We start from the raw sequence: 15,775 nt of genomic DNA, 5'->3' as shown, positions 1-15,775 counted from the left end.
GCAGGCTTCCTTTAACTCTAATGACATCATCTATTCATGGGAAAGTGTGCTGGAAAGTACAAAGCATTTAAACTCCAGACTGCTGCTTGCTAGAGCGAGGTTAAGATAAGGTCCCGTGGAAAGCCATTTGAGTGATTAGGGCTGTCCCGTGCTGCCCCTCTGGCAGTGTCCCTGGTTGGCTTTGCCTCTTGGCCTGACTGCAGATCTGAGGGTCCATTCAGCAGTACTGAACTTTTTTGGTAGTAAAGAAACGTGTTGCTTATTAGAGTATGTGAAAACAAAATATACTTGCCCTTTAGTAGCCTCTTGGGGAAACTGACACCATAGCCACTGGGAAATACTGGCTTAGGGTAAAGTAACTCTGTTTTCATTTCCATTTAAGCTGATGTGAAATGTAGCCATCCAATTAAATATGTATGCACACTGTCACAATGGCACCTCTTGACACTGGCTGTCTGACTTGAAATGTCAATGTTGAGAGGAGAAAGCTCATGGTCAGTGAAACTGCAGGAAACAGAAGCACATTTGGACATGTCCACCTCACTAGAATTCCTACCATAGGGAAAAATGAAGATAGGCTGAAAATTTACTTAGTTTTTCAGTTTTCAATTGCTGCAATGTAGCTAAGGTAAATAACCCAGGAGGCCTAACTTGTTTATCAGTGCATTGAAATAGAAAGTAAAGGAGATCCAACATTTTTAAGGGTCTACTATATGCGAGGCTCTGTGTTGGGTACTTTATAAATTCACTCTCATGTAATCCTCACTACAACTCTGTGAGATGGATTTTCATGTTCCTATTATTCTGGCTTAGAGGAGTTAAGCAATTTGCCTCTGGGGATGTCATACATCTAGTAAGTAGAGGAGGGAGGTTTGGGTTTGAACACAGGTCTACCTGCCTCTCTAAAGCTCATGTTCTTTTATAACCCCTCAGCATGTAGTCATTGTGCTAAGACTTTGCATAACTTCTCTGAGACAGAGGCTGTTAACTGTCAATCTATCTGTGAGCTTTGCACTGCGAACAACACATCTATTTGAAGTAGGATGGGATGAGAAGAAATGATGGAATTAATCTGATTCCCTGCTGTCCTTCAAGGGAGCTCAGAATTCAGAATGACTGGGTACAGTTTCCCAAGGGGAACATGTTTGTGATGAGTGGGCATTTTTGTGTTCACTCCTGACCACCTCTCTGCTGTTAAGAGTAGACTGAGTGTGTTTACTGGTGAGACCTTGGAATATTAACCTCTATGGTTCCCACTCCTACTATCTGCTCAGAGATCTAGAACACTGGAACGTAATTTCCAAAGCTGCCAGTAAGCCTGGGCAGAACATGACTGCTAGGAGGGTGTCCTCAACATGCCCTTCCTGGGCCCCACTGACCGGCACCTGGGTAGCTGTGTATCACAGCTGTGTTTGGTCTAGCTCGGGAAGACCAAATCTCTCTTTGTGTTCAGATTCATTAGCGGCACATGGCTGTGCTGAAGAGGATTATCTTGGTATTCTATTTTTTTTTTTTTTTTTTTTGCCAGCTGGGTCAGAACTGAACATCTTTCAGTTGTGTTAGTGATTAAATTTTTACATACAGGAAATGCTAATAGTTTACAGGTATAGAACTGGATCTTGATTCATTTCTGAATTTTTTTGAAAGCATGGACTCCATTAGGTGTTTTTCATGCCAAACAGAATAATAGTTCCTGACCTTGAAGTGTTTAAATGTAATCTTACTGTTGCATGCCTTAAAAGTAAAAAATAATAAAATTGAGGTAAAGAGAGAAATTTAAAAATTTCTTAAAACGTTTGTAAGGCATATGGAAAAGAGCATATGCAATACTTTAAAAATAAGTCCAAGATGGCACGATAGAGTAGCTAAGTACCAGATTATAAAAACGAGAGATAACATGGATTCCACAGTTTACCATCCATACAAACTTTGGCTAAATATGGACAAGTCATTTATTCTCTATGAGTTTTAGTTTCTTCATGTAACATGAGGATACTTGTATTCACTCTCCTATAAGCTATTAAGTGATTTTAGACAGGGCCACTGGAGTTACATCCAGGCATATTGTACCCTATACAGCTCCAGGAGGGTCACTCAGATTATGGGGCCTCTTGGAGTATGTAGCATACAACCTGCACAACCATACAAGTTACTTGATGGTCCACCGAGAAGTAAAGCAACAGGACCCAGTAAATTGTAAAGTACTTGCTGTTTAAGTATTCTACAGAATATCTTAGTTTTGAGAGTTATTAGAAGCCAGAAAATTAAAAACTGAAAAACATAAGCTATCAATAGCTAACTGTTTTTCTCAATTACTAAAAATAATATAATGTTTTGTAGCACAGTGCTGAACAAACAGAAAAAAATATCATTTTCAGGGGAAGGATCTAAGCGTCAAAAAAAATAAAGGTTGAAAGGAGGCAAAATCAGTTCACATCACTTAATGACATAACCCAAGTAAGATAATAGATAAAGTATACACAGTGCTTATGCCTAGATATAGTGGAGCTTTGTGGTAAATTTTAAAAATGTTCCTTCTCTGCTCAAAACTTTTCCCATTTATTCTCATTTTCTGGTGTTTTCTATTCCTTTTGACATTTTTTTAGAGTTGATCTCAGTGTAAATAATGATAATAGTTTCCTGTATTTTATACCAATTTTCAGTTGATACATTCTCTGAGATCCATGCTGTTACTTAATCTTCTTGAAAAGTTTGTTTGAATTGCCATGTATCATTAGGCTGATTTTACAGGCCCAGAGAGTCAAGAAATTGGTTAAAGCCATGCAGTAAGTAAGGGTTAGAAGTCCGGGTTCCTGAATTCAGCTCTAAAGCTCTTGTCCCTCTACCCTCTTGGTGCACAGTCGTTAACACCACGCTAAGAGAACATGGTGAACAACCAGGGTAACCAGTTTTATATATCAAGTTCTTTCTATGGAATTCAGAAGTCTAAAAGTGTTGTAATTTAAAAATGACAGAAATTTTCCCCAACATAAGGTTTTATTTTATTAAAAAGGTTCTATATACAAAATGGAGGGGGGGTGGAAACCAAAACCATCTATTTCCTTCTCCTTCAGCCTTAAAATCCTTAGAGGGAAATAATTCATATTTGACAGAATCCAAGGGATAAAAGAATATTCGAAACATAGGAAGGACACAGAAAATCATACAATGCCAGAAACTAAAGGACAGCCTATCATACCCAATTTTTAAGCTTTTCTGGCCCGGTAGCAACCAGCTGGTAACAGGAACTAGTGGGAGAAGTCAGCAAGCATCAGGCACAACCCCCACCAAGACGCGCAGAGAAAGATGAAGGCAAGACTTAATGGGGCAAAAATCCACCCCCCCCCCCACTCATCAGTATCTCAGAGTTCTCCCTGCAGTTAAAGGAGGATGCTTACTTCTATTTATTTGAATCCAATAGGAACAAGAGATGAAAGGAAAGTCCATATTTTGAATCTGGGATATAAGCTGGAATGTCCTGGCCCAATATACCCAAGGCTTATCCAAGTAAATAACTGTAAGCTAAAAGAATGTCCAATGACTAGGTGGCCCTTAGTCCAAAAAAAGGCTGGGCTCCAAATGCTCCTTCTTAATTTTTTCCCTTTATTTTGAACCTGTTTTTCCATAGAAATAATGTGATACATAACATAGTGATACACTTGTGTTAGGCTACTGCAAAATTCAGCACTCCAGAGTATACCTAAAGTTTTTGTTTGTTTGTTTGTTTGTTTTTTTGTGTTTTTTTTTTTGAGATGGACTCTTGCTCTGTTGCCCAGGCTGGAGTGCAGTGGTGCAATCTCGGCTCACTGCAACCTCCGCCTCCCGGGTTCAAGCCATTCTCCTGTCTCAGCCTCCCGAACAGCTGGGATTACAGGTGCCCACCACCACGCCCAGCTAATTTTTGTATTTTTAGTAGAGACAGGGTTTCACCATGTTGGCCAGGTTGGTCTTGAACTCCTGACCTCAAGTGATCTGCCTGCCTCAGCCTCCCAAAGTGCTGGGATTACAGGTGTGAGCTACCGCACCTGGTCTACCTAAAGTTTTAAAAGTACTGGCCTGAGGTCTGGGTCTTGCGAGAAGGGATCATAGAAGAGAAAAGAATGAAGAAAATACCAAAAAAATACCTTGCTCCTCATCACAGTTCCCACCATAGCCAAAATTATGAAAGAGGAAAAATGTTTGTTCTGAGGTCCTCAGTGCTTTTAACTTTTGTCCCTTCTTACTACAATAACCGTCTCAGATATGTCCTATTCAAGAATAAGCAACACTAAAAATCATCTACTTACCTCCCTCAATAATTTCAATTCTTAACTGTCGCTAGAAGTTATTAGGAAGAAAGCAATCTGATTGAACCAACTTGTACTAATGTGTAAATGACTGATTTGTACATGTATTTACATATACAACCCAAAGACAAACACACAGATACACAATTGCCTTACTTCTGTGTTAGCTAGGCACCATTCTAGGCACTAGAGAAAAGAAAAAGGTTTCTCTTCCAATGAAGCTTACATTTTAGTGGACAGAGTTAGAAAATAATAACATTCAAAAATAAGTAAACTAAAAAAATCCAGAATGTAATAAATATAGAAAATAGAGTGAAATAATACATAAGAACTGGTTGACTACTTCACAGTTGGTGATTATGAAAGGACTCTTTAAAGATATCATTTAAGATGAGATGTAATTGAAGACAAACAGCCAGTCTTGTGTAAATGAAGGGGATATGAGACAGCTAGTGCAATCCAAAGAAAGGAATGAGCTTGGTGTGTGGATAGAAAAAAAGGCCCATGGGCCCAAAGAACAGCAGGCAAGGAAGAGAACAGACTGGAAAGATAGGCAGGGGCCAAATCACGTTGGTCTTGGTAAGACAGAGTGATGCTTTTCAGAGTTTATCCTAAGTTAAATAAGAAGTTACTGGAAGACTATAAGCTGTAGTCTGGCCTGATTTACCGCTTAAGATGATCTCTAGCAGAAGCAGGGAGACAGATAGGAGGCTACTGCAGAGATATGGGTGAGACAGGACAGCTGTGTAGACTAGGATGGTGGTGGTGGAGAGATAGCTAGATGGGCTCAAACAAGACACCGTTTATAGGAAAGGTCAGCCAAGTGCAGTGGCTCACTCCTATAATTCCAGCACTTTGGGGGTGGCAGGGGGATCACCTAAGGTCAAGAGCTTGAGACCAGCCTGACCAATACGGTGAAATCCTCTCTCTACTAAAAATACAAAAATTAGCTAGGCATGGTGGCATGTGCCTGTAGTCCCAGCTACTCGGGAGGCTGAGGCAGGAGACTTGCTTGAACCCGAGAGGCGGAGGTTGCAGTGAGCCAAGATCGTGCCACTGCACTCCAGCCTGGGCGACAGAGCGAGTCTCCATCTTAAAAAAACATAAATACAATTAAAAAATAAAGATCTGTAGGACCTTTGACCATGGGGAGGAGAAAAAGGAATCAAGGATACCTGGACGGAATATGACTTGTTCTCCTGAGAAAGGCAAGATGTGGAAAGAGTAGGTTTGGTTAAAGGATAAGGCCACTGGGCAGTAGAAATCAACAGTTCTGTTTTAGATATAGTAATTCTGAGCTGCAAATTACATGTCTGGCATCAATATAGGGAAGACAGCTAGTACATGAATCTAGCACTTAGAGGAAAATTGAGGCTGGGGATATAAATTTAGCAGTCATTGGCATATAGATGTCATTTACACCACGGAGACTGATGTCCAGGAAGTAAGCATGGACCAAGATGAGAAGAAGGATGGAGACCAGTCTTGGGCTTACTCCAACATTTAAAGGTGGGAAGAGGCTACTTGGGAAGCCTCTTTCTCCAGAGAAGTAAGTCTGAAAAATGGTGATTTGGGAAGAGGAGGCCCTTTCTCTATTCACAGGCACGGGTCTTCAAGCTCTTGCCAAAACACCTAACATTGAGGGTAAGTGAAGACCTTTATGAATCCTTCTCTGCCAGTAGAGAGTATGAGCATTTGCTACCAGCTGGTGCAAGGAAGAAGCTTTGTCTCACTTGAAAACGTATAAGCTTTTCCCCATACATTTTGAAGAGTATGGTAAAAACACTTTTGATGAGATATATAGATATTAATTCCTTCCTTGAGGCAGGAGGACTAACGGGAAAGTTTTCAATGTCCGTCTGGCCTTTAGAATCTAAGAATCCAAAAGTCTAACCTAGAAAGAAGCAGCAGAATATCAGACACTAGGAAGGGGCCCTTCTGTTTCAGGAAAAGTGCCAAAACATGGGCCTAGAGAAAACGCTGGGCCCCAGGACTGCTGCTGACTAAATAGTAGGCTATAAATGAAGGGAATTATTTTTCTTTATTCTTCTGCCTGTAGCAACTGGGCTTTGTCACCTAGAAACAATAGCATCATTTTTCTTAGGAGTCAGGATGTATAATAAAACATTGCTCTGAATCAGCAGGGTCAAAAAATAAAGTCAGAAATGTGATGTTCATCCAACAGCCTGTTCAATTTTCACAGTTTTTGGAAAAAATGTCTTTATATAGATATGATTATCTGAGATTACCTCTGAATATATTGTTTGGGGAGCTTGCTGCACAGTTAATATTGCAGCAAATTATGGAATTCTCTCAATAACAGCGCAAAGAAATCTGTGTCCCGATGGAAAGCATTTATGGCAGTGTAGGGAAACTGTTTCAACAACAAATGATTCTGTTGTATTTTCCCCAAACAGATTTTCTTACCTCTTGATGTCTCCACCTGGGTTCTGAGTTAGTTTTAAGTGGCAGAACAAGTGACTCCTCTAAACATGAAGGTTTGCTGTAATCCATAATTCATGTTATAGGGAAAAATTTTAATTATAAGGCTGCCACAATTTTCAAGAGTTTCTTAAAACAAGAGACACACAGAGGCCTTTTGAAAGACTGACATTTAGAAAAAGCCAGCCAGCTTGAGGGTATATTGGATAAGAGGTACTGGGGAGTAAAAACACTTTCAGGAACAAGGATTTCAGATAGGAAAAGCATTTTTTAAATCCTTTTGAAAACAAGAGATGTATCTGGTTGGATAAACTACTGATTTTGGACAATTGTTATAAGAGACCTAATTTTTGCCTTTATGATCATTATTTGCACATATTCTCCTCAGAGACTAAACCCATGACCAACAGCGTGTGCTAACTTGGACACAATGTGATTCAGTGACTTAAACCATAGGAAAAGTGGACTCCAACATATTTTCCTATAATTACCTCAGATAGAAGCAACGGACAACCACAATGTTGATTCCTTTGGTTTTATATATAGTCTCTAATCAAAACACCTAAAGAATATTTTAAGTTTTTCCTTCTGCTTGGTAAATTTCTGGTAACTCTGGAAAAAGATGCAAAGAAAAGGACCAATATGGAACAGCTGGAACATAGTTGGGATTGAGAGGGAGTCTGCTCTTCTCTAAGGATCAATGGTCAACTGAATGACTTCAAACAGCCCTGCTTGCTAAGGTGAAAGTAAGAGAAACCTCTAGGTCTCCTAGCTCCTCCATTCCCTTAATTGGTTACCAGAAGCATGTGGAGTCTTTAATCAGAACCCCCAGGCAGGCAGTCAGTTGCATAACACCATGCCTTATGGCTGACCAGTATAAATCTGGATACTTCATCCATGGTTAATGAATGAAGTGTCCAGATTTATACTGTTCAGATCATCCTAAATTATTCAATATAAAAATCACCAGAAATACAATTTTATTAATTTTTTTCTATGTCCCAGGTGCTTGACTAGACGCATAATTTGCAGGTATTTTTTTTCCAATCTTGACCATAATTCTGCATGTTAAGTATGATTATCCCTGTTTTTTAAATGGAGAAACTGAGGCTCAGAGAGGTTAAGTAACTTGGCCACAGTCACTGGACGATAAATAGCTTCCTGAAGAAGAATAACTGGTGAATTTGAGTAGAAAGAAATACATGATTTAAACTATAGTTGTTTTCAGACTCAAACCAAAAGTCAGGCTTGACAACTATGGCAAACTTTAGTAGAAAACAAAGTGACTATCTCAGGACTGTGGGAAATATGGAAAGTGGACAGTGAATAGCACCATTAGCACAGCTGTATTTGCTTCTAGTCCTGCCTTTTTCCAAGTCTACTGTAATGCTTGTCCTTGACTTGGTATTTGGTTAAGAACGTGGGTATTGTTGCTCAAAGTAAAGGCTATATATCTGTCAAGATGCTAATTAGTGCTGGAGAGTAGATCCAGAGTTTCAGTTACACTAAGCTCTGGTGTGTACCAGAGTCAATTGTGAGCTTTACAACCCACATTCCTGGGCCCTGTCACTCCTAGATCTTCCAGAGGTTGTTGATGGTTCTTAGGGATTTGTATTTCTTTTTTTTTTTTTTAATTTTTTTTTTTATTATACTTTAAGTTTTAGGGTACATGTGCACATTGTGCAGGTTAGTTACATATGTATACATGTGCCATGCTGGTGCGCTGCACCCACTAACTCGTCATCTAGCATTAGGTATATCTCCCAATGCTATCCCTCCCCCCTCCCCCCTCCCCACCACAGTCCCCAGAGTATGATATTCCCCTTCCTGTGTCCATGTGATCTCATTGTTCAATTCCCACCTATGAGTGAGAATATGCGGTGTTTGGTTTTTTGTTCTTGCGATAGTTTACTGAGAATGATGGTTTCCAATTTCATCCATGTCCCTACAAAGGATGGGATTTGTATTTCTTAACAAGCTCTCAGGTAATTCTGATCCCCACCAAAGTTTGAAAATTATTGCTATCAATGTTGTTTGGGAAGATGAAGTCTTACTCAGAAATATGAGTAAACATAATAAAGTATAGTTGCAGGTCAGACAAAAAATTCAGCTTGTAAGGAATGCATGAAGGGATGTTCATGAAATATACATTTGGCCTGTCCACTTTTGTCAGGATTACTTTTTTCCTGTCTTCATCAATGTCTACTTTCTCTTTCGTCTCATTAATATTTGGGTCAAGCGAATATTTTATCAGGTCTCCAGTAAGTACATTTTCCTAGTTACCTAAATGAATACGGTTTCATAGAGATCATTAAAATGTACCAAGTATATAAAAGACAGAAATTTGGTTCTTAAGGCTGACTCTATATTTTTGTTTTGTCTTTGCAAAAGTGCTCATTGCAATGGGAAGCTGATCTGAAAATCTATCCATCAAACCAATCTGGTCTCTTACAGGCCATGGAGACCCTCTGGGGATCTGGGATGCTTTCCTGTCATTGCAATGACACTGACCAGCTTTTGAACCTTGAGAAGGGCCATGACAATGTTCCGGCAGTAACATTATTTATACCTCTGGGCTCTCGTCTTTCATAGGTCTTGGTTTGTTATCACAGCCCTTGAAATTGTAGGAAAGAAAGTGTCAAGAAGGCAAATGAACTTCTGCTACTGGGGGAATTATACATGAATGTAATTTCTACCTGGCACTGATGTTCCAAGTGCGACGAACACGACTGCAGTCACAGAATCTTTCAGGCCAATGGTGCAGCCAAAGTGGGAAGCCAGGTCTCCAATGAAAGCTGTCAGTAGGCCAATCATGAGGATGGAGACAATGAAACACGCCCAGCCATTCCAGTATTCAGTAGGGGGGACGAAGGCAAACAAGACCTTCCAGAACACAGTCAGAAAGTGCATCACGTAATCGAAACAGGAGGGCAGCTTCTCTTCCCCACATTCATCGTCGTCATCATCTTCCCCTAGAGAGAATGGAAGGAAGCACATTTCATCACAACCTGTGTTGCCGGGTCTTCCTCTCTCTCAATCTCTCCTATCTAGGTCGGTCATCCCTCCACTCTGTGACAGGAGGCCATGAGAGGTGGGTGAAGTTTAGGGTTTTCCAAGAGTTAATCATAACTAATGAATTAGTTATCAAGACACTGAAATGCCTCTTACCTGTGGCTCATTGGTCAATGGCAAAAACTTAACCCCTACCCAGTTCTGCGTCCATGCAATCAACACACCCTTTCTACTTTCACATCTGGTGAGACTTGTCACTTCAGAGAAATGAAAATGATTTATTCCAAAAGGCTGGCAAGCCCTGTGTCAGCCAGAGAAAGAACCCTCTTTTGAAGAAAGAAAACTATAGATGGAGTTCTACTAGGGTTCTTTTCTTGCAACTTGAAGTCCAACTCTGGGTTATATAATCACCTACAGGATAATGTTCACACAGGGCCGTTAATCATGGCTCTGAGCCTTGCATATTTCTCCAGCGTCATCTCCTGCAACTATTTCAAACTCAAGCCTTGGAATTACTTGCCAAATAATTATATGCCAAAAAATGAAATTTATTTGCATTTTTCCAAACCAGATACACTTTCTCCTACTTTTGTTCTTTAGAACTAAATGTGCTTGGCATATCCTAATCGCTCCACCCTTATCCTTCCTCACCCATCCTTTAAGACTCGCTTCCTCTGTGATGCACTCTCTGACCTCCCCCCAAACCCATGCTGGGAACTCCTTCTCAGAGGAGCTTCCCAACACTTGTAACTCTGGATCAGTGGTTCTCAGAATGTGCTTCCTGAGCAGGTGGCACAGAGAACTTATTAGAAATTCAAATGATCAGTCCCACTGAATCAGAAATTGGGGAGGGGGTGGACAGCAAGCTGGGCTTGAACAAGCCCTCCATGTAATACTGATGCATGGTCAAGTTTGAGAACTGCTTTTCTAAATTGTACATGTTCATGTTCTCTTCTCCAGTTGACTGAGAACCCTTCCAGGGCAGGAATTCATGCATCTTTGTGTCCCTGCTGTTTGATACCATCTCCAGCATGTGAACTAAGGTGGTTAAGTATGTATTAAATGAAGGAGTGCATGCAGAAATTTCTATTGACTTTATATAACTATGCAATTACCTAATATATGTATCACAATTTTGCCAATTAAGTCATATTATCAGTGTACAAAGAAATGCACAAAGCATGCTATTTAAAGGAACCAGGAAATCAATAATAGTAATCTAAAATGGAGATTTCACTTATGTGAAAATAATGCCCATTGACATGTTTTTAAATGAGGATATTGAATGTCAACTTTTCTTGAAGTGGTGGCAAATACATGTGTTATGTGGCCATTTTGGAAAGAAGAACATCTCCTTGAAGTCTTTGTTGACCCATTCCAACCTTGTCATCAGGGTGCTACTTTACTTGGTCCCACTAGTGCAGCCGGCAGTAGGTGGGGCTGCAATTTTCCAGCTGAACCACATGACCTGAGATGGCCAGCATGGAGCACACATGTATGGTCTTCGTGAGACACTCTGTGGTAGGCAAGCCATTGGGTGCACATGATGATTGAGAAAACCCTCTGAAAGCACAAGAGATTTGAGGGAAAAACCCCTCTCAGAAAACATCTAAAGAGGAATGTCTGGATTTGTCCTCTGTCATTTTACAGGAAAAGAGAAGAGGCAATGGCCTGCTCTTTCATGAGCACATGGTTGGAATTATATGAATACACTTTGGGCGTCTGTGAAGAAAGCAGCCTCATCTTTGAGGCTTTGGATAAACTGCTGGGAGAAGCCATTGCAGATGAGTGGAATTGCCTTTGGAGAACTCCCCAGTGAGGAGCTTGAGTCAGGTCAGCTCATCAGAATGTTTGTGAGTGAAAAAGCATTGCTGACCATTTGCTCTGCTGTTCATGCAGTATTTATTATATCAACTTTACCTGGAAGCAGAAGATACTTTTTAATAAAAACACCTGGTATGGGCTGCACTGTGTCTCCCCAAAATTCATATGTTAAAGCTCTGTCATCACCTCAGAGTGTGACCTTATTTGGAAATAGGGCCTTTAAAAATGTAATTAAGTGAAAACAGAGCCATTAGGGTGAGTTCTAATCCAATATGACTGGTGTCCTTATAATAGGAAATTGGGATGCACAAGGAGATACCAGGGATGTGCGTGCACAGAGGAAAGACCATGTGAGTGTCCAGTGAGAAGACAGACGTTTACAAGCCAAGGAGATTGGCCTCAGGAGAAATCGAACCTGCCAACACCTTGATCTCAGATTTTCAGTTCCCAGAACTGCCAGAAAAGAAATTTCTGTTATTCAAACCACCCAGTCTGTGGTATTTGCTACAGCAGCCCTAGCAAACTACAGCAGCCCTTCAGAAGCCTCTCTATATCATGACGTGGAAATGTAGGAACAATTACTCAGTGTTTCTATTACCTACTCTTTTTTGTTTGTTTCCTTATACATTTCTTCTTTTTTCTTTCTTTTACTTTTCTTCCCACTTCTCTTTTACCCTACACTTTAGCTCCAGGTAGAACTCCATGTTAGAGATGCAATTCTCAGGGTTTATTTGAAGGAGGAAGGAAGAAGAAAGTCACATTAATACATTCCCATTCCCAGGCTCTCCTCTTACCCACTCCCCATTCCAGCCGGGGCTGGGAAGGGTGCACATACTCAGAAAAGTTGAGAAAAAGCACTAGGTTTTCTAGTTATATTTATTTTGGATCCTATCCTTTTTAATTTCTATATTTGTGAACATTTTATAATTTCACAGGGCATATGAATAAAATGCTTTGGAAAGCATTTTAATCAATCATTCACAGAAACAAACATGAACTATGCTGCCTTTTCTCTACAAAATTACTTAATTTGGGGCATCTAAATCTCTTATTTTGAAGACGAACAAGAGAACAAATAATGAAGCTTCTCAGAAGAAATGCCACTTATAAATTGAGAGTAGACATTATATTTGTCTTCAAGATGGAAATAACACCTTTCCTGTGAGAGATGTACACAGGAATAATTAGATCATGTTTGTAAAGTGTCTGAGAATATTTCAAGGTAATGATTATCATGGTAGTTATCATTATTTCTCTCCATTTAAGATTATTACTGTGTTTCTCCATCATTATTTGTTTAGTCAACATGCTAGGTCCTAAGGTTACATTATAGGTTTTTAAAAACAAAAATTAATTTTGCCCTCTGAAATTACCTTCATGATCAATTAATGCAAAATGTGTGTGTGAGTGTGTGTGTGTGAGAGCGAGAGAGAGAGAACGTGTGTTCTTTCTGTAGGCTTCCAATATCACAAAGAATCTTAAATGTTTTAATGCATAAGTCTGGAATGGGAGGCCCATCTGCTTTTATAACATTTGAAAGGAAAGTGGCCTCCCATCCTTTTCTCTGGGATCTCACTGCTCTTTATAAATTTTAATCTCCAACTCAGACATCACTTAAATATTAAAAATGACCATGGACTGCCATGCATGATGCACAACTACCCTGTCTTGGGAAAGGACAAAGAAATATCATGTTCATCCATCACCATCTGGACTACACTTAAAAGTCTGTTCTTTCTTTGTGAAGAGTAGTGAAACATTAAAAAATCCTAGGAGCATCTTTTATGTGACAGCAAAAATGATGGTAGGATGCCTATTCTGTGGTTCTGTATGTTCACCAGCCTAGGGTTCCTGGAGGCTACATAATTCTTTCAAGTCCCTTCTCTGTGTTAGAAAAGAAAGACAGGTTGGTGGGTTTGCTTTTATAGAATCCCAAGTAAATTCCTCTTATCTCAGAATCATTCTTTTCAGCTAATGGAAAATAACCTGTATTTGATTAACCCTTCCTTTTGCCTTTTAAATGGCTTCCCTGATACACACTGGACTTCTTAAATATAACTACAAAAGTAACCAAATCATTAAAAATGCAGATAGTGCACAGGGTGTCAGTTCAGCTATTGATGTAACAGTACTTGGACCGTTCCTGCTCGGAAGCATGAGAGCAAGAGCATCATCAGCATGACTGACCGTGAAAGACAACCCCCTGGGCTTTGCATATATCTTTTAAAGTAGTTAACATATCTTTTAAAGTAAACAGGTGTTTCTTTACATGTCTCTCTACCTGCTCAGGGCTTGAATTCAGGGAGAGCTCTGATAACCAGAAAAAGAGACTGCTGGAAGGTAATGGACACGTGGGTCAGAAGACTTAAGCCACTTTATAGTTCTCACAGCTTGTTTTGGGGCAAGACACTTAAATTTCCCGAGCCTCAGTTGCTCACCTGTCAAATGAGTTTCCTAACTCCCATCTCTCAGAGCTGTTGTGGGGATTGGAAGAAGAAATGCTCAAGTCCTTTATAAAACTGTATGCATCTTTATAGACAAATGTGCCATATTCCATTATTGTTACTTGTCTGAAGGAAGGCAGTATATCAATACAATGTGAGTATCCTGATTTCACTGAGTATATATTCTGTTTGAATGAGCCATTATCATTCATTTCCCCAAGCTGCTTGCTTTTAAGAAAAGAAAGAAACAGGAAGGGAGCCTGGTGGGGTGTCTCTTAAGTGACAGGCACTAAGCTAAATTCTTTCACATACCTGATCTTATTTCATCCTTAAAATAACACTGCAAAGTGGGCATTATTAATCCCATTATACATATGAAGATCCTGAAGTTCAGAGAATTTAAGTGACTTGCTAAAATAATCTCACACAGAATTTAAGTGACTGAGTTGGGATTTGATCTAACAGTCCAGGGAACATTTTACTATAGAAAATGCCTTATGGAAGAAAGTAGAGGAGTTCAATATCACATATTGATTCAAAGTTTGAGTCAGAATTTTTTTAATGCCTAGTGTTATATAGATACAGTGGTACCTTTTTTTTTAGGAATGTGAAAATATTGAGGTGCCATAATTAATATTTGTATTCTAATACTTTCTAGATACGATTTTTGGTTGTTTATTTCTTTGGCAGAGCCAGCCATAAGCTCTTTCTCAGACCCGTGGGGACCAAGAAAACATGGGAAATAAAACAATCAGGTAAAAGCAGGGGATCATGGTGTGACTGTTTTGGAACCTCTATTTTTTCGATTTAAACATTTGTTTAAAATTTTATCATATACATTTGAGATTAGCAATGTCATGTTATAGGATATATTTAGATAGTAAAATTATTATAGGGAGGCAAATTAACATCTATCATCTCATCTAGTTACTTTTTCCTGTGACAAGAGCAGTTGAAGTCTACTTATTTAACAAACATTTCTAATACAATTTCATTAGCTTTAGTCCCCATGTGGCCCATTCGATCTCTAAACATGTTCATCCTTCCTATCTGCTATTTTGTATCCTTCGACCTATGTCTCTCATTGCCTGCCCCAACCCCTGCCCATAGTAAGATGGTAACCACTGCTTCATTCCTATCTCGGTGTATTTGAGCTCTTTTCAAACATATATATTTTCCACATATAAGTGAGACCATGCAATATTTTTCTTTCTCTGTCTGGCTTCTTTCACTTAGCATAATGTCTTCCAGGCCCATCCATGTTGTGGCAAGTGACAGAATCTCCTTTCTTAAGGTTGAATCATAAGGAATCTCTCCTTTAGAGTGTGAGAAGTTCTTATTTCCATTTCTGGTTGCCAAAGGTCAACCATCCAGTTCTGAATCAAACATCCTGGTTTGCCTCTAGCTCATCACCCTTGAATTTGGGAAAGTGGCCTGAATCATCACAAGTCTGTATGTAAAGCGGTCTGGAAAATGTATGCTGCTCTTCATCTGCGGATGTGTCTGACTTTCGATTCTTTCCAGGCACTCAATAGGCTTTCTCCTCCAGAATTATGACTTTTTTGCAACCTGACATACAGTAATTACAAATCAAATTCTACTCTCCTGTTACATATTTCTGTTTCTCTTTTCTTTAAAGGTTCTGAGGGAATCATAAAGAATAAAAGATGAAAGACCTTAGCGATCAGCTAAGAAAAATAAAACAGAATGGTGATTCGATTGATACATTTTTGTTCCCTAGTTTGCATCTGTATATATCTGTTTGTG

The 15,775-nt window shown here is 39.5% G+C and overlaps 1 protein-coding gene across 14 annotated transcripts in view; it reads right to left on the bottom strand.

The window, feature by feature from the left end:
* SLC8A1 (solute carrier family 8 member A1) overlaps positions 1-15,775 on the bottom strand; it is a 401,197-nt gene that overhangs the window by 17,888 nt on the left and 367,534 nt on the right. For all 14 annotated transcript variants that reach the window (XM_024927577.4, XM_063594617.1, XM_024927576.4 and 11 more), the window contains one exon: positions 9,425-9,700. In XM_024927577.4, coding sequence (XP_024783345.1) covers positions 9,425-9,700 — 276 coding nt within the window. The remainder of the gene's footprint in view (positions 1-9,424; positions 9,701-15,775) is intronic.

The sequence above is a fragment of the Pan paniscus genome, chromosome 12 (assembly GCF_029289425.2).
Source record: "Pan paniscus chromosome 12, NHGRI_mPanPan1-v2.0_pri, whole genome shotgun sequence".
NCBI lineage: Eukaryota > Metazoa > Chordata > Mammalia > Primates > Hominidae > Pan > Pan paniscus.
This window is presented reverse-complemented; position numbering and strand designations above follow the sequence as displayed.